This window comes from Pollicipes pollicipes, unplaced genomic scaffold, assembly GCF_011947565.3.
Source record: "Pollicipes pollicipes isolate AB1234 unplaced genomic scaffold, Ppol_2.1 Scaffold_3447;HRSCAF=4054_pilon_pilon_pilon, whole genome shotgun sequence".
Taxonomy (NCBI): domain Eukaryota; kingdom Metazoa; phylum Arthropoda; class Thecostraca; order Pollicipedomorpha; family Pollicipedidae; genus Pollicipes; species Pollicipes pollicipes.
The window spans coordinates 15894592-15920476 of NW_023596297.1; the positions used below are offsets into that span (position 1 = coordinate 15894592).

At 53.3% G+C, this 25885-nt stretch overlaps 1 protein-coding gene across 4 annotated transcripts; it reads left to right on the forward strand.

The window, feature by feature from the left end:
- The first annotated feature begins 655 nt into the window (after positions 1 to 655).
- On the forward strand, positions 656 to 25062 carry LOC119091391 (DCN1-like protein 4). Of its 4 annotated transcripts, none has more exons than XM_037214159.1 (8): positions 656 to 776; positions 4317 to 4426; positions 4782 to 4903; positions 17274 to 17359; positions 18354 to 18498; positions 19436 to 19544; positions 21640 to 21847; positions 23977 to 25062. In XM_037214159.1, exons 3-8 carry the CDS (start codon positions 4809 to 4811, stop codon positions 24054 to 24056), a joined length of 723 nt encoding a protein of 240 aa, XP_037070054.1. In that variant the 5' UTR covers positions 656 to 776; positions 4317 to 4426; positions 4782 to 4808; the 3' UTR covers positions 24057 to 25062. The 4 variants fall into 4 exon arrangements, with proteins under 4 accessions (XP_037070054.1, XP_037070056.1, XP_037070057.1 ...); XM_037214161.1 differs by having other exon boundaries at positions 673 to 744; XM_037214162.1 differs by having other exon boundaries at positions 695 to 739.
- The last annotated feature ends 823 nt before the right edge of the window (positions 25063 to 25885 follow it).

A 25885-nucleotide genomic window follows, 5' to 3' on the forward strand; every position in this document is an offset into this window, starting at 1 on the left:
CGAGGCTCTGGCTGCGCGCCCGTGCTGAAATATAGGGCCCAATGGTTTGGGGGCCCTTCGTTAAGTCTTTGCTCCGCCCCCCATCGCAAATTCGAATACGCCACCCCTGAGAGGGTGCCCCGTAGACCGAAACCGGGCCCTCCTAGTTTGTAACTGGAGCCACCCGAGCAAGCAAAGCGGCCTCCTTAACACATCACTGGGCCATCTGATCCAGGGCACTGGCGAACTCAAGACACAGAGAACGGGTTTGCTTGTGTAGCAGTGTCTTTTGCATAGCCCGATTTATTTCTTCATAGCTCAGTTGTGGGCACTCCCTTGATCTGAATTTTTGGATTCCTCGTGTGCAGTGAAATTCAACAACGGCCTTAGTTGGGAAAAAGGGCATCGAGGAATGAGGGGGGGGGGGGGCAAAAATATCCTGTTAGCCCCCATGCTATTTCCCTTGCTTCGCCGTCCCCGACTGAACTAAGATGCGAAACTGATGTACCCCGCGGACAGTTTCATCGCAGCGATAGCCTGAGATATTCGGCATGCCTCAAGATTTTTCATCGTTTTCTGTACTGTGTAGTTTTCATATCTACCATGCTGAAATGGATGCGCCCTCCGACCGCGTCGACATTGGTGGCGTTTATTCCAAAAAAAATCTTCATTGAAGGACGGAATTGTGGCAGCGATCTTTTCATGCTGATCGCGGCGGAGGTGGGCTGGCCGCTGGCAGGCCATTAAGCAAGCAAATACAGTGAGGTAGTACCTGCAGTTGGTTCCTTCAGGATGCGGTAAGGCAGACTCAGTCCCTTGAAAGAGCAATCAAGGTGGATCAGCAAACGCCCATTAAGACTTGTAGAACATTTTGAACGTTAGATTAGCTGTGATAAGATTCAGGTGGTGTACGAATGTGGCCCAACTTAACATTACTGGACTTAAGGCTAAGAACCCTGTGCGTATTGACCGGCGTCATTCAGATTCAATCACTGCACTGGGTGCTTTGTTGTCATAAATGTACTGAGCCTTGCACTGGTGTGCACCAAACTGGGGCCAACCAAATTAAGCCAAATTTTTGTCATCTTAATTTTTTTTAGTTTTGTTGCATGACCTAAACTGCAACATTACAATTCCTTGCAACATTGGTCTTATGCACTGAAATTGATGCAGGCTGCACAGAACCTTAAGTTTTGGATTTATGGCCTACCATGCTCTGGTTTCTGTTATATCATTGCTATGCTAGACATGTTTGGCAAAGCATGTATTTTTTGCTTTCTGATGCAGTTATATAGATGCAAGAGATGCTGTATTCAGGCAGATGCTGATAAATGTGCCTCTGCTGGATGTTGCTGCCAGTGTTTAAATGCTAGAAGTTAGTGTGGCATTGGCTGTGGAGGGAGCATCTTCCAATGTTGAAATGACAGAAGTAAGCCATTGTTGTCACATTGGATGACCACTATCACACACTAATGTCCATGCTATTGGTGGTTTAACATGGCACGCTTCTCTTTGTACAGTATTGATGTAAATGTGCCTAACAATCCTTTGGATTTAGAAGGGTAGCATTATATTTTATTGCTCACCTTGTCTTTTATCATGTCATCCCTGATTCTGGAGCTAGCTGCCTCATTCATTTGAACCAACATCTTATATGCCATCAGTTTTCTTGCTGTGGAAAATGCATCCATCATGATCAATTTAATTTTGGGCAGCACCAAAACCAGCTAGTATATAGGTACTTAGTTGTTTGGGAGTGCTCAGGCTATTTTATTTGTGCCCTTGGTTTCTACCAGTGGTTAACTTGGTGGTTGTGTTAGGTGCTAGTGCGGAACTTGAATGGGAGAAAACCAGGTATTGGTGGTATTTGATGCCTACTTAGCAAACATTACTCATTGATATGCACCATTCATTATGGATGAACATGAACCATTTAAGTGTTAGTAATATATAAATAATTAAAGCATCAAACCATCCATCCTGGCCAGGCATGCTGTGCACAACAAAGAGTTTGGTGGAATACATTTTAGACCCTTTTGTGGTCTAACCATAAAGTATGGCTGAAATTTGAATTGGTGCATGTAAGTAAACCAACATCTCATGCTGAATGTCAAAATGATACAGGCAAAAAATTGGCTGATCCTCTAGTAAGACTGAAAGGGGGTTTTGTGGGAGGACTTAATCTCTATGTTGCCTTGTATGTGATGTGTTGCCTGAAATTTTGCAACTTTCTGTTGTCTTGGGTCCTGAGAAAATTTGGTCTCCACAGATGTGTATCAGACAAAAATCATAAAGTTTCTGCTCAATCTGCATTACAACAAATATTGCCTACAGGAGTGATGACCATAATCCTGTTTAGTGTTTGTACTTACCTTACCATGCATTATGGTGAGCAGGAATTATGAAAAGCTACCAGGCCTGTCAGTCTCAGTCTCATCAGTCTCCTGGTCTGGTAACCAAACAGTCAAATTATGGATAGATTCAGGTATGTAATGCCATGCATGATATCAGCTGAGTGCCTGTCAGGCCTGATTTTGAACTGTTTAACAAAGGTTAGTGATGCAACCAGGTGTGGAAGAGCATTTGTATCATTGATGACCAGTACAGCCCAGATAAATTATTATGAGACGCTGAATGAGCCACGCTCAATGAGAAACAACGCCACACCAGAAGACGCCATGCTGAATGAGAAACAACAGACAGAGGTTTTTGTAGCTTCCATTGGTGCCCTCTTGTTACTTCTGAGCTGTGTCTTGTCAGAAATTCCCCTTCTGACAGGAGCATACCCCTGTGAAAAAGCTGATACTCTGTAACCATGCCTCGCTGTGATGACAGTAGTCCAGTGAGTGGGACTGGAGGAGCCTGAGCCTCTCAGGGCCAGTGCCTCACTTCGTGGGCAAAGCAGGCAGCTCATCGCTGAACCCGCTTCAGCCTCTTATGATCCGGTCTGCAGAACAGACCCCAGATGGTGTTGCCATACTCAAAGTACAGGCATTCTAAGATCTTGAGGAGTAGTGGCAGCATGTGAACATCAATGTTGGCAAACAATCGCCTCAGAACTGGTGGCATCTCATTGGCCTTCGAGATCGCCTCCGCCATCTGCATGTGGAACGTGGGCATTTGATCCACAAAGATTCGGAGGTCCCTTTCAATGGGCTCGACCATGATTCGTTTTTGGCACCAAGAGAAGAGAGTGCGGTACTGTTAGCATGTGTTAATGCATGAAAATATATCACCATTGAAGGATTAAGTTGGGATGCAAATTTTGTGACAACACCAAGTTGACTGGGAAGTTTTAGTCCTATAGACTAGAGCTGGAAAATTTTGCTCTCAATCCCCAATATGTAAAGCTGAGTTGAAAACACTGATATTGTTTGTGTTGAAGTTTTCCTGAGATAAAGGTTGTCTCTGCCAGCCCTTTACCCTCCTCCCTCCCTCTTCTTTATACATCACTCCAACAAGCAATTAAGTTCTTTGAAAATATTGATAGCAAGTTGTATTACTGTCATATATGTATTTCCTGAGCATTTCTGACCACAAAACTAGAACAGTGATTGTTAAGTGAAATTAAGTGAGCTGGTAATCACTAGCCTTTGTTTTTTCCAGGATATGTATGATAAATAAAAATTATTAAGGCAAACTACAGCCTAGTAAGTTGTATTGTGTGTAGGACCAATCATTAACTTATGGTACATCACACTCCTACTTTTGCTACAAGAAAAATCATCTTTGATATACTCCTGATATCTGGTATGGAATGCTACATTTGACAACATGTAATTTTGGTTCTGTCATCTTTGTGTTTTGCCATTGTCAAAAATTGCGTGCTCAAAAGAAACCCTGGGTTAAACCTTAGCTTGAAAGCAATGAGGCTCAGGCCATGTTGTATTGAGACCTCATATTGATACTGTATATTCATGTACATTTCTCAGTGTTCTTAGTGGGCCACTTAAGTGCAAAACTCCATTCAGAGGTGAAACTGTAGGTTGATTTACACAAGGGCCAAATAAGTCACAAGACACAAGAGGGTTAAATTAGTCCCAAATGTAAAATCATTGCCCAACAGACTCCTGGAAGGGACCATTCATGTAATTTTGTCAGTTAGGGTTCATCTCTAATTGTGTGCAGCCCATTGACTGTCCTATCATTTAAGAATAGCACTAAAATTATCTCACTAACAAGTTTTTCAGATATCTTTCAGAATGCGCCATTTGTGAAAAGTACTTGAATTCTGTAACACCTCATGCAAATAATAAGTATCTCTACATGATATTCTTATAGCCTCCCCTGATATGTACTTGAAAATATTGTGCGGTTACTGATTTTTGTGTTTACAGAATGTCCACAATTCACTTGAAGTGAAAGCAACTGGGTTTTAGCAGCTGGCAGTAACAACACTGAAAAGCTGGAACGTTCGTCATATCTAGATAACTTACTGGAAACCTTGGTGAGTTGAGTGTGCGGATGTTTCATTTTCATGCTGAACATTGGGTAAATTATTTTCTGTTCTTGTTGAGTGCAACATTTGATCTTGTCAACATGAGACAAATTCCAGATGTGTGGTGGCCAGCAGGCTTTTCATATCTCATCTATAGAATTAGACAGAGTGGTGAAACGGTGTCTCACAACGCCTATGACCACCAAGTTTTATGGTTTTCATCCACCGGTTGTTCTCATGGTCATCTACGACACCAGCTACGTCAGGGCGTAAAGCAATGTACACTGCAGCCATGCAAATTCCCCAGACCCGAAACCACACTAAGCGCTGTGGCCAGTGACGGGGGGTTCGGGTGTTTCCTCAGAGCCTGCAAGATCAGGGTCAGGAGGTCATGCCGCGGGGCAGGAAGCGGTCCGAGGAGCAGCCAGACGGTCACGTGCGGCCGGTCGCCAAACGCCACCGCAACGGACAGCACGTCCAGCCCAGGTGGGCGTGATTCCCGCTGGCATGAATCGGCTATAGCGACGTTTCCTCGTTCTTTTTTCTTTGGGTTCGTTGCGCGTGTCGCGCATCGTTCTATGGAGCGCTAGTGATGGCGTCAGCGTTATTAGCGTCGAAATGTCGTTGTGCAACTAAGTATTGAGCCCATACCCGCGCGTGGGCAGCGTACCACGGGATGTTTGCGCCACCCCTGACGAAGACAGGAGCGCCAGGTCAGTGGATCAGCATCGCCCGGTTATCTGGTCAATAGGACCAGGCCAGGTGGCACCCCAGGCCAAACAGGCCTCGCCCTGGGCAGATGGACCCCGCCGCTGTGCAAACTGCTGTGTTGTCGGAGGTACGGCAGAACTGTACAGCGAATGGCGCCGTCCCTGTAGCCAATTTGCTAGAGTGTCGGACACTGATCCCTGACCAAGGTGTAGCGGATATGTCAGTGCACGTCACAGAAGCCACGGCAATGGAACCGCGCCGGTGTGGCTCTCCTTTGACAGTCATTTTGTGACTGGCTGGAGGAGTCTGGACGAAACAGGCGCTGTCGTATCACCGCGTTGCGTGACACGCTAAAATCTGGTGGCGAGAGCTGCTCTTCGAGCCGTGAAATGTATGGGGTTTGAGGTTGTTAAGTAGTTATTAGGTTTATGGGTGCATTAAGTGCATCGCTTGTTAGTGCCAAATTGAGATTGACGGCGCAAAAAAGTTACTGGAAGAAGGAAAAAGTTACCAAATATAAGGAAGATTCAATGTCGCCAGGAGAGGGTTGTGATAGTCAACAGTTAATCATCCCCATAAACACAGATTGACGGAAAGATTGACAGATCCAATTATGCTTTTATCACTTCGACTCGAGGCGCTACAACGCTGTGACGTGAAGTCAGCACCGCGATAAGCGCGCTTCTCGGAGGCCGTACCAGCATTGTGTAAGGTCGAAGTTAAAGAGTCCGCGCAAAAGTCATTTGAGCTGCATAGGTAAGCGGATGTAGCACGGATGTAGCATACCAGCAGTCAACCGTAGAGCGGACGATATTGAGTCTTCCGAACTGATACCGAATGCAAAACGTTTTGACCTTCGCTGGGAACAAGAGGTCATACCGACTACAGCGACGTGGAACCCTGATCATTGCGACCACCAACCATCCAAAGTGCTTACGTGTTTCCCAATGTTGTGGCGGCAACTGCTAAAACTGTATCATGGCCGATTCAGCGATTTCGCTGGTTGAAAATATCAAGCTAGGACAGACCATGCCAAGCCAATTTTCGGGTCATGTTGGTTGCGAATTGGAATTGGAAATTGGACGCTGATAAGTGCACTTCTGCCTGCGAAATCGAGGAGAGAGGAATATAACAGAGCAGTTATAGTCCTAGTCACATGGATGCTTGTAATGACGGCGCCCGTCCCACATTGCAAAAGGCGTTGTATTGATATTTTGCACTCAATTTCGATTTCACTTAATACTTTTTGGCTGGATTTCAAGCCCGCCTTGCAGTCCCACCGCGTGCGATATCCAACGGTCTCCCATGATTGTGTGGCCGGCGGTAAGACTGGGGGGCAAGGTGTACCCCAGAAGGATTGCTGCGCTCTGATTGGCCGTCATGCTGACCGGTGTTGATAGTCCAGGCACATATGCTCGGCACTCTATTAGCTTTATTGGAAAACACAATGCCATTCCACAATGCCACACTGGGCGCCAGATGGCCGCTGTCCTTAACGCGCCGTAAAACACCAGGGCACAACAAATAGCTCCACAGTACCACTCGATACCCCTCCGTACCTGAAATGGTACAGTGATACCGTCACGGTCCCTGTGTCGATATGTTTTCAAGACACCGTAGACCTTACCGTATCATGTAAAGCTGTCCCCAGTGTGTTTTGGGGATGACTACTGTGCGCCGATTCCGTCCCGTCCCCAGTCTGCCTGCCATGATGTGGGTGGAGGTTGGTATGGGCGGATCGACCCGTCTGTAAACAACGCGCCAAGCAGTCCACAGGGGCGCGTTGAGTGGAGGCCACCGGCTTATGCGAGAAGGCAGTTCCAAGCGGTCGGTGTCGGCGTGGTAAGGTCAGGCGCTATCGGAAAGTAAATGGACCAGGTGGACAACGTGCAAAGGTCACGGCTGATAGCGGGCTTAATATACACGTTTCCATTCGGTGGGTCGGCTGCAACTGTGTGCTACTGGGTCTGTGGAGCTGGGGGCAGCCGGCGTGCCGTGCACGGGGACGTAGAGTGTCTCCGCTTCGCACCACACCGGGTCCCAGGGAACTCACCGCAGCACCTGGTCCCGGACCGAGTGTTGAGTTGCTGTCGCGGCCGCCGACGATCGACGGCTTACGCGATGCGTTTCGGACAAGTCTGAGGGCGGGTGACGAGCGGCTAGAATATAGCCGCCACTGGGCTTTGCCTGCAGTTCTTGTAGATGAATGTCGTCACACGACGCGCGGTTATGAATTCGTACCGACGCGTGACGAGCTTCCGCATTATTGTAGCTGTCCGCTATGTTTGTGCATCTTTCACGTCCGATGCTACTCAGAAACCAGAGCCCAAAAGATATTGCTTTCTGTGAGAAGCCTAGCAACGCCTCTCCTTGGGCGTATATGGCCTGGATTGGATCTGGGTGGGCGGATATAGCGGATGCGATCCGGATGCGATTGGTGGGATCTGACGTGACCTACAGCATTCCACCATGGACAACAGAAACATTGCAGATGCGTAACTAGACAAACAACCAAACACGCCAAACCGTTTATCGTCGGGCGCGTTGGAGCCGGTCCGCCGTTCCGTCGCGACAGCGGCACGTCACTCCCAGCGAGCGGGGCGAGTGGCGGCCACAGCGGCGTGGCCCGCTCGTGTGGCGAGCTTTGGCGCGTGGCGTGGCCGGCGCCGGGGCAGGTGCCAGGAGCCGCTGCCAGGCCGCCGGCCGTCGACCGAGCGGCCGACCGGCCGACCAGTGCCCCCGTCCGCCGCCGCCGCCGCCGCCGCGACGCGGCCGGCCCCGTCCAATTGGCTGCTCATCAATTCGTGAGCATGCCGGCGTGATCACGAGTGGTGCGGTATGGAGGCGGCCGCCGGCCAGAGGTGAGTCGACGACGCCGCGTGGGCCGCTAACGCCGCCAGCCGCGCCGCTGCGCCGCCGTATTTTTGGCGGCTACGGACCGGGCGGGCCGTGCACGGCGGCGCCAGCAGCCCCGATTACATCGTGAGAGCCCCGTTACATCGTAAAGAGGCTCCAGTCGCTGCTTGGGGCGTGACGTTCAGCGGCGGATGCTGGGCGTGTGGACAGCCGTGCGACTCTGTGATATTTTTCATCACGTGGCTCCAGTGGGAGTACCATGTTTCGAAATAATGGTGATTGAAAAGAAAGCCGTCAACGTGGTGTGTTGCCGACACTCACCGGTAAATTGTGTTCATAAGGATGCAGTGAGCATTCTGTCCACTCAGCAGGTCCCATATGTACTGGCTTATCCTGTACTCTTCCTCATGAACTCGTCATTGTTAACCCTGAGCAACGGTGCTTGAAAAGCTGACGATGGGTCGATTCGGGCCGACGTGAGTCGCCATATTGTGGGCCCGTTGACGGAGAGCAGCCGCGGACGCAGGCCATGGCGATCAAATAAAGGTATGAGGCATACTCGTGTCTGCCTCCTTTATCAGGGCTGCGTGCCACGAGCTGTTCTTGTGAAACCCGGCCGGAAACTGCTAAGTTTCTGCAGCGTCACCATTTTCTCTCAAGTTTTCGACAGCCCTTTTTCTATGTGTTGAATAGCGAGGCGCTGTGTTTGTAAGCTGCCGAAGGCGCGCGTGACTTCTGTTTGTTTAATCGGTCCATTGTTTTTAGTGGGTGACGGGTTCCAAAGCTGGCATGCTGCCTGAGCCTGCAGTCTTGTTATGCCATGAAATGGTGAGCCAGCGCGACGTTGTGTGGCGGCACCTACTCATGTCGCATACCTGTCCCAGTTCTATCCCGGTCCCCGCTCTATCCTGATCCCAGTTCGTCGGGTGTGACCCCATCGGTCATAGGTCACGGAGGGCGCGTGTGATCACCGCAACCAGGCTTCTGCACGAGGTGCCCGCTACATGGATTTGACTGAGTGTCGACGATTCGGGCCTCGGGACGTATGGAGTACATATTGCATCATTTGGCGCTGGCGAGCGAGATTTGGACGGGCTAAGTGACCATTACAAAGCTGCGACCGCGGCAGCTTAAACGGGACCATTGAGCAAATGACTACGTACAGTGTCTTATTTAGTTAAGAGAGACCGTGCGATGTGAACAGCACCCCAGTGCAAATGCTCTCACCAAGTATATATATATATATATATATATATATATATATATATATATATATATATATATATACGTAAAGATTGTATTCAGAATCCTTCATAATATGGATTTTCCGTCATCCACGTCATATGTATCGTACACGAAAGTAAACACACGTTCATTACACACGGTTGTAAAAAACAACGCAACAGATTCATCTCGACTACAGGCAAGCGTCTAGGTTGTACTTGAAGGCCACGGCGCTTAGTCGATGACAGGGCAGGCAAACGTCTGATTGCAGTGAATTTCACGCGCGAGTCGCTGGGGAGAATTGGTCATCACGCGAACGCTGCGCACACTAGCGGGTACTGCCACAATCCGTCAGCTGTGACCCAAGTGACACACGAGGACACCGAGGCACCACCGACCACCCGTTTGTGCAACGCTTGGGCGCATATTTCTTAAATACAGTATCTGTCGGTGTATCTAACTACGCTAAATACTATACTTTGCCATTGAATGTCAAACTGGCGCACTATTTAGTTACGTCACGTGTGTGGAATGCTTGATTGGCCGGTGGCCGGTGACGCTGTTCCTCGCATGGAACGGGCGTTTTCGCTTTTCGCTGAACGGAAAGGCTCCAACTCCACCATCTTGAAACTGTTATATTGTGTTGTTCAGTCATGATTTCCTCGGTTTTAAGCACCTGTTTTGGGTGTTTCCACACCAAGGGTGGTGTCATGTGTCAAATTGCCGATATTTTGACGTTTTAATCAGGTGGATTTATGTGGTGTATTTATTATTTATAATATAAGTTACTAAGGGTAAGTTTTGCTGCTGCTGTTTATACCATGACTGAGGAAATTACGGTCACCCCACTTAAATCATCGGGACATTTATCAGGGATGATCAAAGAAAGCGCGGGTTCTGACATTTCTGAGCATTTAGTCGTTTGCACTTGTAACTTAATCAAGTTCCCGCTCGTCAAAATCAATGGCCCCCTGTGTGTGTAGATGTTGACGCGAATTTGGTAGCTTTGATATCGGCGCAGTTCGCCGAGGTGTGCTATTACTGATAAGTGTTACTGGAAGGCGTTTGCTGCATTCGTATTGCGCGGAGTGCCGCTCATGCGTTCCGACCTGGCTCGTGGTTGTATTGCTCCTTGCACGCCGGAATGAAACATGCTTCTCGTTTGTTCAGATGTTCCATCTCGTTTGAAATTTATTGAATCTACTGTGATCGGTGCACGACGCATTCGCCGTGTAGTCTTATCTGGAGACGTACCTTCTGTATGCGATGTTCGACGCACATTTCTCACTCCATGCCTACTGAGGTTAACGTAGAGCGGTGCACCCAAGTGCGCGTGTCGTGTCATTGCCGAATCATCATTGATGCATATCCAGTTATGTTTCTTTGACCATTTCATAGTCTTATATCGCACTTTGGAGCGACAGACCCGCACGAAACGCTCACCATGTCCGTTTTTAACAGGGGTGACAGCATGCATTGCTCGCGTACCGTTGGGATCGCATTCTCCGCTGGCCCCCGCTCGTCGCGCGGGCCCTGACCGCGCTATCTAGTTGTTTTATGTCATTTTATGAGGAGTCTGATAATGTCAAGTTTTTTGTGTGTTCCGGTCGGTGGCATTCGCTGTGACAATTGACGTACATAGCTGCCAGTCGGAAGACATAACGAGCGCCATGGTCGGCGCGCAGTGACCGATGACCCCTAACCAGCCATTACCAGCGTATCGCTGATGCTGGAGGAATGACGAAAGGCATCGTTTGCTTGCTATCATTCCTTAAAAGGCAGGGAAAGAACCTGCACGCAGTTTGGCAAAAAATACAACAGTTCAGTCGAATTGTGTTTTTTTTTTCGTTACATGCGTAATGCAGTTACAGAATTGACTAATGGTGCGGCACACAACTGCTTAGGTTGACACCATATTACGTCTGTTGCCTGGTGGTGGTAGTGCCCGATTTTGGATGATTAAATTTTAGGATGCCCAGCTTCCTGCGCCTTGTGAATCGATTTTTGTGACGCATTCACGCATGGCAAGCAACTGGTGTATGCCGCCCAGTTACGCCTCAAGTCATGGAGTTGAGACATGACGACGAGAGCATGCCGGTAACGGTGTATTCATCTGATTAAAAGCAGTACATGTGATCTGAAAGCGGATCTGATCACGTCTGGTTAAGAACAGTACATGTGATCTGAAAACGGCTGTGATCAAGTGGAACAAGTCAAACGAAGCGGCGCAGCGCTGAGTGCTTACGCTTGAACCACGCCAGACGTTGTTGACTTGCAAATGGAATGCGCCGAAGTCTGTTTGCCGTCGCTCGACCGGTGCAGCCGACCCGGTCTATGTGAGGCAACTAATGCTGTGCAGCGAAACTTATGGGGCTACCTTTTCCGAGAGCATTTGTTTTACGGCAGATTGTCATACTGGATCCACCTGTGGGTAGGTTATGAAATATCGAAAAAGTTGCAGAAAATTCGCTGTATGCTAAAGAACGCAATGTACGAAAAATGTCTTTGTGCAAGGCCGGCGTGATAAGGAATGTGCGCGAAATCTTTTCCAGGCGTTGGAGATGAGTCACAACTGCTTCCCCATATGACGCCATCATACGGGAAATATGAGCTCACATTTTTGAAACTGGCGGTAAGAGCTGGCTGGCATTGCAGGCTTTCAGTAATGCGGCCAATCTGAGGGGATCTAAACATCTGACTCATCGTCCTATTCGCTTGTGAGGACCGCATAAGTTTAGGCCAGTCCTAAAGACACATGTGGTATCTAGCCAGGTTGCAGCGTCCGACTGTGCGGCCTCTAGCCTCAAGAATGCATTGCGCCTGCCTGAGCTTGGCTAAAGCTTCAGTCGGATGGTGATTAGGAAGCCGTTTAAGGACCTTCTGGTTAATCCGACGCCCTCCGCAGATTTAGTCTTGTCACGCTGCTTTACGGTGTCGGCGAAGAGTGAGCAGTTCGTCTTACCGTTGTTGGGAAGACAAGTCAACTTTGTCAGGAAAAGTCGCTAACAAGCAGTACGAAAAACAGGGGAGATAGCAGATTTCTTCCGGCGCCCCTTAAAGAACCCTCGTTCAGTCAGATCACTTGCCTGCCACTGCAACTCTTTGTTATCTTGTAATATGTGAGGAAATCAATTTCTGGGCCTGTTCCGGAGTATGGTATGAGTGTCGTAACTCATGGATTAAAAATGTGCGATTCATTCTAGAACACTCAGTGGTTCGTTCATGTATGTGTCGTCAATATTGATTACCTTCCTTTATGAATTTCCGTGCCGTTTGTTAGAGGCTGGCTAGGATTGTCTCACATGGACGGCGAGGTGTCTGCTTGATCAGTTCATTGATCTATTTAGTCGCATCGTGTAAGATTATGGATTATTCGTTACCAGAGCTCGTTCACTTTCGCATTGCTGAACTTAAGCTCGCGTCGAACACCTAGATGACAGCAGGCACAAACATATGACATTCAAATTCACTATAAAACGTTACATACGCGCTTAGGTTCGGTTTCGTCATTACAAACCTTTGGTTGTCAACTTCAGCTGTGTCGAATTTCTTGCGGCAGCACATTGAAGGTGACAGCTGCCCGGTAGCTAAACCGTAACCTGCCAGACCCGGACCGGGCGTGGCGTAACCGTAGGTATAGATCCGGCCGAGTGTTACGCTGCCTGTCCTGTCGCGGCGTAATCAGCTGTTCGGCTGATTACGCCAGCACACGGGTTCACCGCTCAAAATCATCGGCTCTCAGAGGCACACCGCGTGGGGCGGTCCCAGCAGCGAGCTTTCGCTGATGTGTATTTTGCGGCGTCCCAATGCGCCTCACGCGCAGAAAGCCGTCAGTTTTGCTGGTCACACGCCGTGCGTGGCCGCTTCCTGACGCAGCGATGGGGTGCCCCGCCACAGGCATGGCCAGACAGCTCGCTCTGGTAGGTGGCGGCTGTTGTACGGGCTGCAATGGCATTGATCTGACCCGTAATGAAGGCTGGCACATCTCCCAAGGGGATCGACGCGATGGCATACGTTTGTCCGTCATGAGACATGGATTTATCACCTCTGTGTTGGCCCTCTGTGTGTACAGTGTACGGTGGTTTCCCTCTGTGTTGTGTGAAGCTGATAGCGACCCCCAGGGGAGACGAGGCTTTTGGCATGTGGCTAACGCAAGGAGCTTGGCTTTGTTAGTACCCAGTTTCGGTAAGCTCTGATTGTCCCATCTTGACCACGTGGGTTAAGTGGCTTTCGTTGTTGTTTTTCATTGTAGTTCATTCCAAATCGACGTCATGTCACAATACGGAAAAGGACAATGATTGAGGCGTCGTAAGAAGTCATGACGCTGCCGTCAGGCCAGACATCGGCGCTGGACTTGAGTCTTTCAAGCCCCCAACTGGCGGTACACCTGACGTGGTCTGTTGACAACGACGCCTTTGGCAGCGATCATTACCCCATCTGGCTGCGCTACCAGAACGGAGCAGCTCTCGGTTCCAGGCCACAACGGTGGAATCTTAGAAAGGCTGACTGGGATGAATTTCAGGCACGGGTGGAAACCAGGTTGGCTTCCGTTTCGGCGGATGTGCCTGCATCGATAGAAGAACTCACCTCCACAATCTTACGATCGGCACAAGAAAGCATTCCACGTACATCTGGTGTCCCACGTCGTCCCCCTGTTCCGTGGTGGACGGACCAGTGCCGCGATGCTATACGTGCGCGTAAAAAAGCCCTGCGAGACTTCGATCGACACAGCACTACGGACAACTTAATCGCTTTTCGACGAGCTCGGGCGGCAGCCCGACGTACTCTCTTGGAAGCCAAGCGTACGTCTTGGCGTTTATATGTGGGCCGTCTAAATTGCCAAACGCCGACTTCGGTCGTTTGGGCGCGGGTGAAGCGTTTAGCAGGCCAACAGTCCTCAGTGCCGCACCCCGTACTTCATATGAATGGCCAGGACATACTGGACCCCTCTAAGGTGGCGAACGAAATGGCTCGTGCGTTCGCGGAGCGTTGTGGGCGGACAACTGCCGCTCCTGATTTCATGCGCCATCGTGCTCGTTGCGAAGCAGCCCAGATAAACTTTCATACAGCCGAAGAGTTTTCATATAACAAACCTTTCACAATGTTTGAACTGATGTCTGCCATTAGCTCTCTGCGCAGCGTGGCAGAAGGCCCGGATTTAATTCATAATGATATGCTCCGGCGACTTCCACCAACAGCGACACAAGCTATGTTGGTGGCATTCAACCAGTTATGGGAGACGGGGGAGTTCCCCACTTCTTGGCGGGAGTCGCTTATAGTTCCGTTGCTGAAACCTGGCAAGAATGGGAAGAATCCATTTGACTACCGTCCAATTGCGCTGACCTCGTGTATGTGCAAACTCCTGGAGCGGATGGTTCATACACGATTGTCTTGGTTTTTAGAAAGCAACAATATCTTCTCGAACGCACAGTGTGGTTGCAGGAAAAACCGTAGCACCGTTGATCATCTTTTAGCCTTGGACTCAACTGTGCGCATGTCTTTTAGGGAAAGGCGACATGTTGGAGCTGTGTTCTTCGATATTGAAAGGGCTTACGACACTACCTGGCGATATGGCATCTTACGGAAGCTGTTCCAGTATGGCATACGCGGAGCTATGCTTACCTTTCTTGCGAACTTTCTTGCTGACCGTTTCTTCCGCGTCCGTGTCGGTTCCGTATGCTCGAAAAGATACACACAAGAGAACGGCATACCCCAGGGCAGTGTACTGAGTGTTGCGTTGTTTGCCGTCATGATAAATGATGTTGGGGACAGTCTTCCCGAGGCGATTGGTCGCTCGCTTTTTGTTGATGACCTCGCCATCTGGTGCATCTCTGCCACAGCAGCGTCCATGTCGCGTCAGTTGCAGTTGGCTGTGGCTCGCTTGGAAAGATGGAGCATGCTCAACGGGTTACGGTTTTCCACCTCGAAGACAGTTTCCGTCCACTTTTGTCGACGCCGGCGTCAGTGTCCCGACATGGTGCTTAAGCTTTATGGACAGTCGATCCCCTGCAATACGGCGGCACGGTTTTTGGGATTACATTTTGATAAGCGTTTGACCTACAGGGAGCATCTTACCACTCTGCGTGACAAGTGTTTTAAGGCACTGAACATACTGAAATGTGTGGCACGAACATCGTACGGAGCAGATCGGAAAACACTTTTGTTGTTATACCGTTCACTGATACGCTCCAAGCTGGACTATGCGTGTGTTGTATATGATGGCGCCTCTGAGTCCGTAAAACGCATCTTGAATGCGGTCCATCATGCTGCGTTGAGAATCATTACTGGTGCATTTCGTACGTCTCCGACAGCCAGCTTGCTTGTGGAAGCCAACGAACCTTCGCTGGCTACCCGAAGACAGTTGTTGGGAATGCGGTACGCTTGTAAGCTCGCGCAATTCCCGAACCACCCAACACATGACGCCGTGTTCTCACGCCATACATCCCATGTTTTTCAGTCCGGACAAGCAACACGTTTGGCGCCTTTCTGTGTGCGTGTTCGTAATGTTCTTCATGAGAGCGGCTTAAGTTTTCGGGGTGTGGCACGCCCACGTAGCCTGCCGACCGCTCCGTGGGTGATGGTATCGCCAACTGTCGACGTCTCATTGTCGGAGGTTCGGAAACAAAATATGATTCCGTACTTTGCCAGATCAGCAGCTCTGAAGCACATCGAAACATATCAGGGGTTCACAATGACGTATACAGACGGCTCGAAAACGGATACGGGTGTTGGTTCCGCTTTTGTGTGTGGTCCCGATACGCGATCATTTACACTGCCAGTCCATGCGTCCGTGTATACTGCAGAGCTTGTGGCCATCATTAAGGCGCCTTGTTTTATAGAGGTGGGCGAGGACAGTCTGCACGTGATTTTATCGGATTCCCTAAGTGCCCTTTCGGCATTAAGGTGTTTTAATCCGGTAAATCCCCTCATACAGGATATCTTACTGCGTCTCGACTCTCTGTACCGGGCTGGCAAGACCGTAGTACTTTGCTGGATCCCGAGCCACGTTGGCATCGCGGGAAATGAGCTGGCTGACTCCGCCGCAAAGCGTGCTACTCGTCGTCCCTGTCGCAGAGTGTTTCCGATACCCGCTACAGACCTGTGCTCGGCCATCTCTGCCTTTTTGCGCGAGGAATGGCAGAGCGCATGGGATGTGATAGGCACTAGCAAACTGAAGAGCATTAAACCGATTGTTCAGGAATGGCAGTCATCCTATCGAAAGTCCAGACGGGAGGAAGTAACCCTGTGTCGCTTGCGGATCGGCCATACTTATGCTACACATGGACACTTACTATGTCACGACGAACTACCACGATGTCGCCACTGCAACACCACCCTCACAGTGGAACATGTGCTCGTATGCTGCCCCACACTACGCGTCGAGCGTCTGAGGTACTTTGGCCCGGCGGCGCCGTCCCTGGCGCTCTCCGATTTACTATGTGACAGGTCACCATATATCGAACATACCCCCAGGTTTGTATCGCATGTTAAGTTCTGCACTTTATATACGCCTGCCTGAATAGTTGATACCGCGTGTAGGAAGTTTTTAGGCTGCCAAAAATTTCGTATCAATGACGCGCTCCTGGTACAACTCAGCCGTCTATATTTCTGAATAATACGTATTTTCTAGTCACTTCATAGTCACACTCCGAAGCTAGTCATTGGGCTGTTATGGGCGCAAAATGACCGCAGTAGTCGACGCGCCCTAAAACTCCAATCAACAACAATAAGTGTAGACGATGGTTTCTCATCCAGAAATACACGTGACCTTCCACATCGGCACGAACACGAATGCTATGACACGTATTGTTAGTAGAGGATCATTCAGTTTACATGTAAAGGAGTCCCACTCTGCCCGCGTTTTTGTGGGGGGGGGGGGGGGGGGGGCTGCATGCTTGGCTGACATTGGCGCGATGCAGCTGAGTTGCTCGGTAAGCACATGTGACCGTGCAAACACAGGTAATTGTAGACTAGGGATTCCAGCCGGTCACTGATACGCGCACGTGGGCGTGGTGTGTTGGCGGCACGTCCGGTCCCGTCGCCTGACACTGCCCTCGTTCGGCAGCGGCCGCCGGCCCGTCGGCTTCAACGAGAAGGTGTGCCTCGAGTGGTTCCGCGAGTACACGACAGCCGACGAGCCCGACCTGCTGGGTGAGTGGCGGGCGCGGCGTGCCCCGGTGGCCGCCGCCCGCCCGCGGCGGGGGGGGGGGGGAGGGGACGACTGGTGACGGTCTGCGACCGGGCGATACGGCGACTTAAGACCCCGTTCGGTAGCGAGGGCAACAGCTCCTCCGTACTCTGATGTGATGTGGGAGCCCCTTTGCGCGCGCAGTTTACCTCGTTTTGCATGACGGATGCTGTGCAAGGCTTTAGCAATGTGACAATATAATGTGCCCATCGCGTACTTTTTGAGCTACGTGCCCATAAACAGCCATCTGATGGACAGCTGAAAGCCAGCGTGTATTTGGCCGTTAAATCAAACTGTGTTGGGCGTGGGCCGTGCCGCACTCAGAAGGGCAAGTCCTTTACGGTTACAGTCACTCGATTTATTCACTTTTGGGAGGCCTCCAAATGACGTCACTGGCGAAGGCGTTCAACAGGAGGCGTCGCGAGACGATACGTCACCGGCCGCCGCTGTCAGCCGGCCTGTCATTGTCGGCCGCGTGGTATCAAACCTGGCCAGCGTCGGTGTAAGCGTGCTGGCGCCATGTGGTCGGATCTGGTGACCTGTGGCGTCCGGCGAGGTCAGAGGAGCGGACCCGGCCAGCAGGGCGCCCGATGTGAGACTGTGATACACCATGGCGCAGGTTCGTGGTGTCGCGCCCAGTGAACCGTGACGGCCCATGCGACTAGAAACGTGTCACACCCAACTGTTTAGGGTGTCACAATGCTGGTGGTGGATGGGGGAGAGGGACGTGATGGTGTCAGAACGCCGTCAGGGAAAGCTGAGCTGTGGGGTCAGACTCGTCAGACGTCAGCTTCTGGCAACCCCCGGTGTCAGCTGTATATCAGCTGTGCATCAGCCTCGCGGGGCATGTTTTTGCACGGATGTTGACGTAGGCCGAGGATCAAGCCAGCGCGAGGGACCGCCTAACTCAGCTGGGTGGCTGACCGGGGACCCGTCTGACCGCTGACCGGGCCACAGGACCGGAGGGCATGGAGCGCTTCTGCCGCGACCTTGGCGTCCAGCCTGAGGACGTCGTCATGCTGGTGATCGCCTGGAAGATGGACGCCAAGAACATGGGCTTCTTCTCGGCGCAGGAGTGGCTGAGGGGCCTGTCCCAGCTACAGTAAGCGCGGGGTCATTAGTGCTGGTTCTTGTGCTGTGTGACCTACCGGGCGAGTCCCCTCCGCCCGCCCGACGGGGAGGCGCCGCCTGCCGGGGATCCCATCGAGGTTGTCGAGATCTCGTCCGATGACGTCATCCCTCCCGTACCGCTCGCCCGATGGGTAGAGCGCTGCACGCGCGTGATGCGGGCTTGCGACTGATGTTGCAAACCGTGGCTCGGCAGCGATGGCTGTTGGCAGCTGGCAAGGGAAGGGCGAAGGCCAGCGCACACGCCATTCAGACGCTGTTTTCAGCCGATACGCACCTCGCAAGGGCAGTTTTCCTCGTACAAGTGGAAATTGCACCGGCCTGATCGCTTGAGCTGCAAATGGGTACATCGGTGAGCTCTGAAAGGGCTTCGGTACTGTTCGACCGTCGGCCGAGCGCCTCATACAAAAACTGTAGGCGGTATCGACATCGCTCTACGGGACGGTGTGTGCCGGGTCTGCGCAGCTGCAGCAGCTGTGGTTCCAACTCTTCTACGTCCAGAGCTTCATGTTATTTCTATTAAAAACACACACGGAAGGTGATGTGCGTGACCACTGGGGCCAACTGCCGGGGCTGCCGTGTTCATGGGGCCTCGCGGCCAACAGCGCCGCCGCCGAGGAGGTCGGCGTCGCCTCCGCGCCGGCCGGCCGGGCGCCGGCGGCGGCCGCGTCACGTTCGCGCCGCGTCACAGACGCCTCCGCACGTAACCGTTCACATTCAGACGCCCCCAGGCAACTTTGGACAGCTGACTGCAGTTGGGCGCGACGCGAGATTAAATGTTTCATTTTTGACAGCTGCGGCGGCGTCGTTAAGATGGGAAACGTGATGTGCGTTTGATCGGCGCCGTTTGCGTCCGGTTTCGGCCGTGCAAAGACTGTTCCGATTGAAGATCGTTTGAATTCTTTTCGCAGAGCTGACTGCATAGAGACGCTGCGGTGGCGAATAGATTATATGAGGTCGCTTCTGGATCACCCAGACGTTTTCAAGTCGGTGTACAGGTTCGGGTTCGACTTCGCGCGGGTGAGTAGCACTTTGGTGGTATGTGGGGGGAGGGGGAGGAGGGGGGGGGGGGGGGCGAAGAACGCTCAGCGACTGGATCCACCCAACAAATGGGGCGACATTGGGTGATACTGGATTGTGTGAATTCACGCAGGAGAATGAGCGGGCTAGGGGACCACTTAAACGTTTGAACTAGTATCATATTAACACTTCGCCCAGCGAGGCGGAATCTGTGAGCTTTTGGTGAAAGCTGAAAGGCCGAGTCATTGCAGTTGCTATAAATATGCTATACATTTTGTATGACGCAACGGAAACATCTCAAAGTCATGCAGTATTGGCGTTCGGTTGTTTTCTTGAGAATTGATATTCGCGATAGTTCCAACGTCAATTCTTTGAAGTGCTGTAAAATGATCAAAACCGACTAAGCTAATGATCCACGTTCCATTTAATCAATACGCCGCCGGAGTGGCTTTGGAATCGGGGTTCCTGATTTGTTGATTTGGGATCGATCGGCTCCTTCACCTGATTTGGGATTGATCGGTTCCTTTACCAAGTGATTACCTTATCACCATCCGGCCGCCCCAATCGTCGATTGATACTGGTCTACGTCATGTTATCCTATATGCATCGCGGTCAGTGCCACTCTTTAACGGGTATGTTCCTAGTACAGTTACTCGGCTTCCTCAGCTTCCGATTGCTTTCGTTCATCTGCGCCAGCTTGTGCCGAAAGCTTTTGCAAGCCTTTTTTCGGCCAGAGTGAAACATAATTATAACCGCTGTGAGGAGCTCAGGCATGGCTTCCTGACAGCGCGCTTGGACGGAGTGACACAATCGTCTGATCAAGGAAAGAGCGGCATTCATCGAATTCAGGCCATCACAACATTTGTGTGTCGGGTACAGTGTTGTATTAAAGGGCCTTTCACAAATTGCGTGCATTTTACCTCTTTCAATCGCCTTTCCCGTTGTTACACTGATAGCCCCGAGCGAAAACTCTTCTCCCCGGTTTACGCCAAGCTAAGCGTAACATCTTTTTGACCCCTGTGACAGCTAAATGTGCAAAACAGAGACCAAGTATTGTGGACAGGGACCAGGTGCGAGTATTAATATATGTGATATATCAGAGGAAGTCAGTGATGTCCAGGGTCAATATTTCAGGGTATCAGAAAACAACACTGGTGTGATTCGCAACCACGTCTAATGACAAAGCTACGCTCCCCCTTCCCCCTCCCCACCATACACATTTTGATTACGTTCCAACAAAACATCAGAACTTCCATTCCACGCGTTATGTAATATGTGGCCGACCCGCTATTTATACAAGGTCGGATTACCTCATTGGTGCCGGTTTCCACTGAGCTTGTGTGTCCTGTACACCGAGCATCCGAGCAATGGTGTTTCTATACTAGGAGTGATGATGATACCCTACGCTTCCATCAAACTAGGGGTCTTACGCTCCGCACACCACTTGGTACATACGACGCCTGGGCGCCGTGTCTGGCCGGATTCCAGCCGACCTTTGCACTTTGGCGGAGCCAAACAAAGCCCCGGTGCTGTGGCTGAAACACAGTATGACACAGCCACAACACTCGACCTGTTTACCTCTGCCATGGTAGCCAGCCAACTTTACGCCATGGAGCAGCCGCTGTCACCGCTCGGCATCGACAGTCCAAGGGCTGCTCGCATGGGCTCCTGACAAGATGGGTCTGGGAGACCAGAGGCCCGGGGTCCGATTCCCTAAGAATCCCGCCCTTCCTGCCAGAGTGAGAGGCGGGCGACGGCACATAGCCTCAGTGGCTGAGCGAGTGGTGAGGCCCCGGTGACAGTAACGGGCCAAGTAAGTGCCAATGACAACAATTGGCGGGTTAAGTTTTCAATTGATCATAAATCCACGCGTAGTCGTTCACAGCACCCCACGTGAGCCACCTGTCTGTGTAGGGCCATGCCGTGCGGTGACCGGTCGGCAGTAAGGCAGTGGGTCGTGACCTGCCCGGAGGGCAGGGTCCCGTCTCGCGGCCGGTCGCTGCCTGTGCCCATGACGCGTGTGCCGGAGCCTTGCCCGTGGCGGCGGCGAGCGGGTCCACGTGACGCGTGACGCCGCGCCCGACTGCGCCTCCAGGAGAAAGGCCAGCGCAGCATGGACCTGGAGACGGCGCTGGCCATGCTGAAGCTGCTGCTGGAGCCGCGCTGGCCCGCCTGCGCCGCTTTCCTCCGGTTCCTGACGCAGAGCAAGCACCGTGTCGTCAACAAGGATCAGTGGAACAACATTCTGGAGTTTTCGCGCGTCATCTCACCCGACCTCTCCAACTACGATGAGAACGGCGCCTGTGAGTGAGCCCCCACCCCTCCCCCGTGCGCGTGGCGTGTCGGCGCTGCTGGAGGGCGCTTCGTGCATGTGTGGGAGACCTGTCTGATGTGCCTCCATACAGGGCTGGGCGGGGACGGGAAGCGGGAGCACGGCTGGCGGCGAAGCCCGATACCCACGCCTTGTGATTACTGAAACAGCCGCAGGCTTCTGGTCTGGAGCCTCCGTGCCTGCTGGTCGTGCCCATCTGGGTCGAGCCTCCCATCTGCGCCCGCTCGCCTCCCCGGCCGGTCGTCGCGGCCGAGAACAGACCGCGTGGCGCTGATCAGCGGCCACGGCCGGCCGTAATGCGGCCGGTCCGGTAATAGCGCGGCGGCCGGCGCGGTACGGCCGCTCTGCGTACCGCCAGCTCCCGGCACCTATCAGTGGGCTGAATACTGCATGGCGCCGGCCGAGACGGCGCCCACCGCCGGCCACACCCGGCCACCCAATTACCGGGCCGGTGCGCACGGGGGCGCGCCGGCTTTGTGGCGCGGCGGCGGCGGCGGCGTCCGCCGGCGGGCATCCGTCATGCGGTCGGTGGCGGGTGTCAATAGCGGCTCAACCGAGCGCCGGGTATTACCTGGTGGAAAATGTTCAGAGTGCTGGCCGCCCACCCAAGCGCTCCATCAGGCGAAGTGATGTAATACTACGGCGTTGGGACGTCCTAAAAAGTGGTGAATCCACTTGTGGTCGGTTGTTGCGAGGGGGCTAATGCTCGAATGAGAGATGGGGTGTGATCCTCCGTTACCCCACCGTCTCCGTTGCTACCCACGTTATGTAAGGCGCCAGGTGGCTGGAGCATATCGCGCGCTGCGTACGTGTTCGACCACGGTGTGAAAAGAAACTCGCGCAGTTGACACAAAAAAACAACTGAAGGCTTATGCAACCGCCGATCGCGAACATGTCAGTGTCGGTCAGTTTGCCGCCGCCCTGGAGTCGGGACAGTGGCGGCGGGCCCCGCGGAAGGCGACGTGACTGAAATCTGCCCCTCCCCCCCCCCCCCACCCCACACACACGCACTCCCCGGGGTGGTCGACGAGAAGCGCACGCGCCCCGCCGCGGCCGCGGTCAGGCACTGGGGATGGCTATCGCGCCCGCGTGTGGTTGGTCCCGGCGTTTGGACGTCAGTGCCCTGGCCGGGCGGTCGCCTTGGCGATCTGTTGACTAGTCCCGTCCTTATAGGCAGATGCCTCCTGCTTTTGCCCGTTGTGTTGCGTAATGGTGCGGAGCGCTTTCGGTTGTCAACGCGCCCCAGTCACGTGGTCGTAGTCGTGCCTGGTGTTATACCTTGCAGCGAGGTGGGTTTTCTTTTGCTCCGAGTTCCGCGCGAATGTTTATATCGCTCTCGCGGCTGGAGTCGCAATGCTCCATGCTTTGTGCGACACCGGTGATAATAATCCAACCATCGAATGCACAGTTTTCAGGGGCTGCCGACCAGCCTCATTTGTCGCCGCCCTCCGGTCTCCTCTCAGTGCGTGCATGCCCGCTCACCTGTGCTGCCGACTGATTGGCGGTCGCGCGCGGTACCGGCTGACAGACAGTCACGCTCCGGAGAGGCGGCAGACACATGCGGGATGACTCGCGGCTTACGAAAGCGTGTGATAGAGCGGCCGGCGCGGCGGGGGGGGGGGGGGAGGGGGCGGGGAAGGCGAGTGTCCACTGCGTCCACTGCGTCCCGGGGCGTCGCCTCCCTGCGTGTGGGCCATGACGGGTGTCGGAGGCACTTCGGCCGTCGGCGCAATTAATCCGACGTTTGTTGGCTCGTGTTTTCACTTGGTTGTGCCGTGTTTTTGCGTGGATGGCGCGATGTTCCGTGTCATTGTCGTGCTGCTCTCACCGCATCCGTGTCACGGCATTTGCGCACATATCAGTGCTTCTGCGTTCGGTACGCCGTGACTGCGGTGGGTCATGGATAAATGCCACCTTCCGGCGTCGCTGTGACATCGCCGTGTCAGTGTCACACTGTAGTGTCCGCGTGTCAGTGTCGCGGCTTGTCGGCCCAGTCCTTGTTACGAGGTGCCGTGTCAGCGTGGCGCGAGCGCACGTCATCGCGACCTTGACCGTGACCGTGCCGTAACCGTGACGGTGACCGTGACCTCTGTCTGGCAGGGCCCGTCATGCTGGACGAGTTCGTGGCCTGGCGCCGGCAAGAGCAGCGGCCCGACGCTAGCATGGAGGCCGACTGGTGACAGACGCTACGCGCGCCACGTCCCCGCCGCGGGTGACGCCGCGTGGCAGACCTGCCCGACACAGGCGCCGCCGGCCAGCCCCTCGTGCCGTCTGATGGAGGGCGGCGGCACCGTGCCGACCCACACGCAGGGAGAGAGGAAGAGAGGGAGAGAGAGGGGGCAGACACCGCGCGGTAGGAGGGCGCACGTGGTGTTTGCGTGCCGCCTCCAGCTCGGCGCACAACGTTGCCAGGGCGCCGCTAATCGAATGAGCTTTACCAGACGATCGACGGGCCGTCCAGCGTGGGTGGCGCTGGATGTCCTGCTGTCGATCCGAGCGCGCGCCGCAGCCGGTGGCGTGCTGTTTTGCGGGTGGGTTGCCCCTCGCCCCGCGCGCGCACTTCCACACACACCCGTACATAGGCGTGACGGATGGAACGGTCAGCTGGTGAACACATCAGAGGCTGTGCTCTCCGCGTGGGCCTGTGCGAGAGAAGCTCGAAGATGATGCCGAAGCTGATAAGGCCCGTGTGAGTTCCTCGCGGTGTGAATGTGACTCCGCGCTGCCCCCCACGTGCAATGTCCCGCCGCCGACCGGTGACCGCGCACGATCTGAGGGAGCGCGCGCGGTCGCGAGCGGTGGGTGTGGACTGGTGACCTGGGACCAGGAGCGCTGGCCCGCCTGTGGGCCGAACCCAGCCGACAGTGGTCCGAGCCGGGTCAACAATCAGCCCAGGTGGCCATAACGCGACGCGTGCAGGGCACTGATGGAGGTCTGGGGTCAGTTCCCAGTCTCCCGGCATTGGCTGCGTGACGTGGCAGCTCCTGTGACGCTGCCGGCTCCGTCCGCGGTCGTCCGGCTGTCTTATTCCGGCCGTGCATCGTGAACGATCGCGGCGTTTTTCTCCCTCGGCGGTCGGCTGGCCGGCGCTGCGTCTGCCGGGCGGCTGGCCGTTCGCTCTCCTAGTCCTGCGACGTTGACCCGTGTAGCTGGCCATGAAATAAATGTGTCTCTTTTGATGCCTCGTGTCGTTTGTTATCCTTGATGAGTAGATTGATCGCTGCGAAGCGATGCCACAAGATATCCCGGGTAGTCCGTCACGGGTACTCTGTGTATTGGTCAGAAATAGCGGCGAAGTCCGCTGCAAGTAGCCAACTGAATCAGCCACAACAAATTCAGGAATTGCAATGCATCTAGTGCGGCCGAACATTGGGTTGCGGTGTGGACATTCGCGCGGAGTCCGTCCAGAACGGAGATGCCCGCTAAGGCCGGTTGGTGCGGTGCAAAGGCTGGCTGGACGGAACAAGGGTTACGCTGCTACCTGGTGTCCAAAAAGTAAACTAGCTATGTAGGTGGCAGCACTCGCGGAGCTTTTGTTCAGCGAGCTTGCTCTTGCCGAAATCCGCGTGTTGGGAGAAATCGTAACTACGGTCTGTACTAACACACAGCGAAGTTATGTGCGGGGTCCATCAGACAGGGAGCCACATAGACAGCCTGCTTCGTCGTCGGGAACTATCGGACTGTCGGACTGTCCAATGATGCTTCGACGGCTTTTTTGGTATCTGCAAAAACGACAGGTGCGTCGTCTTCCCGGGCTGTTCACGCATCTTCAAGCGCATTAGCTGATGTGGTGCCGGGCAAGATCAGCCGGCCGGAGCTGGTGCCTCCGGTCCATGCGTCTTCCCCGCCCACCTGGCGGGCAGCGCCAGCCGCGTCCAGCGGTCATATGCGTCACCGGCTCGTCGCCCCGGTCAAGTATGTCAATCAGGCATCGCATCCGGCTGTCGGTGGCTCTCGCGCACCGCTTGTCTGCGGCCGGATGCCGCCTGCGGCGCCGGCCGCCAGTCCT

Bases quoted from the DNA above. Each gene is read 5' to 3' on its own strand.
- LOC119091391 (XM_037214159.1), top strand. From the start codon at position 4,809: ATGCCGCGGGGCAGGAAGCGGTCCGAGGAGCAGCCAGACGGTCACGTG. The intron at 4,904-17,273 runs GTGGGCGTGATT...CTCGTTCGGCAG, and splicing joins GGACAGCACGTCCAGCCCAG to CGGCCGCCGGCCCGTCGGCT. The intron at 19,545-21,639 runs GTGAGTAGCACT...CTGCGCCTCCAG, and splicing joins TCGGGTTCGACTTCGCGCGG to GAGAAAGGCCAGCGCAGCAT.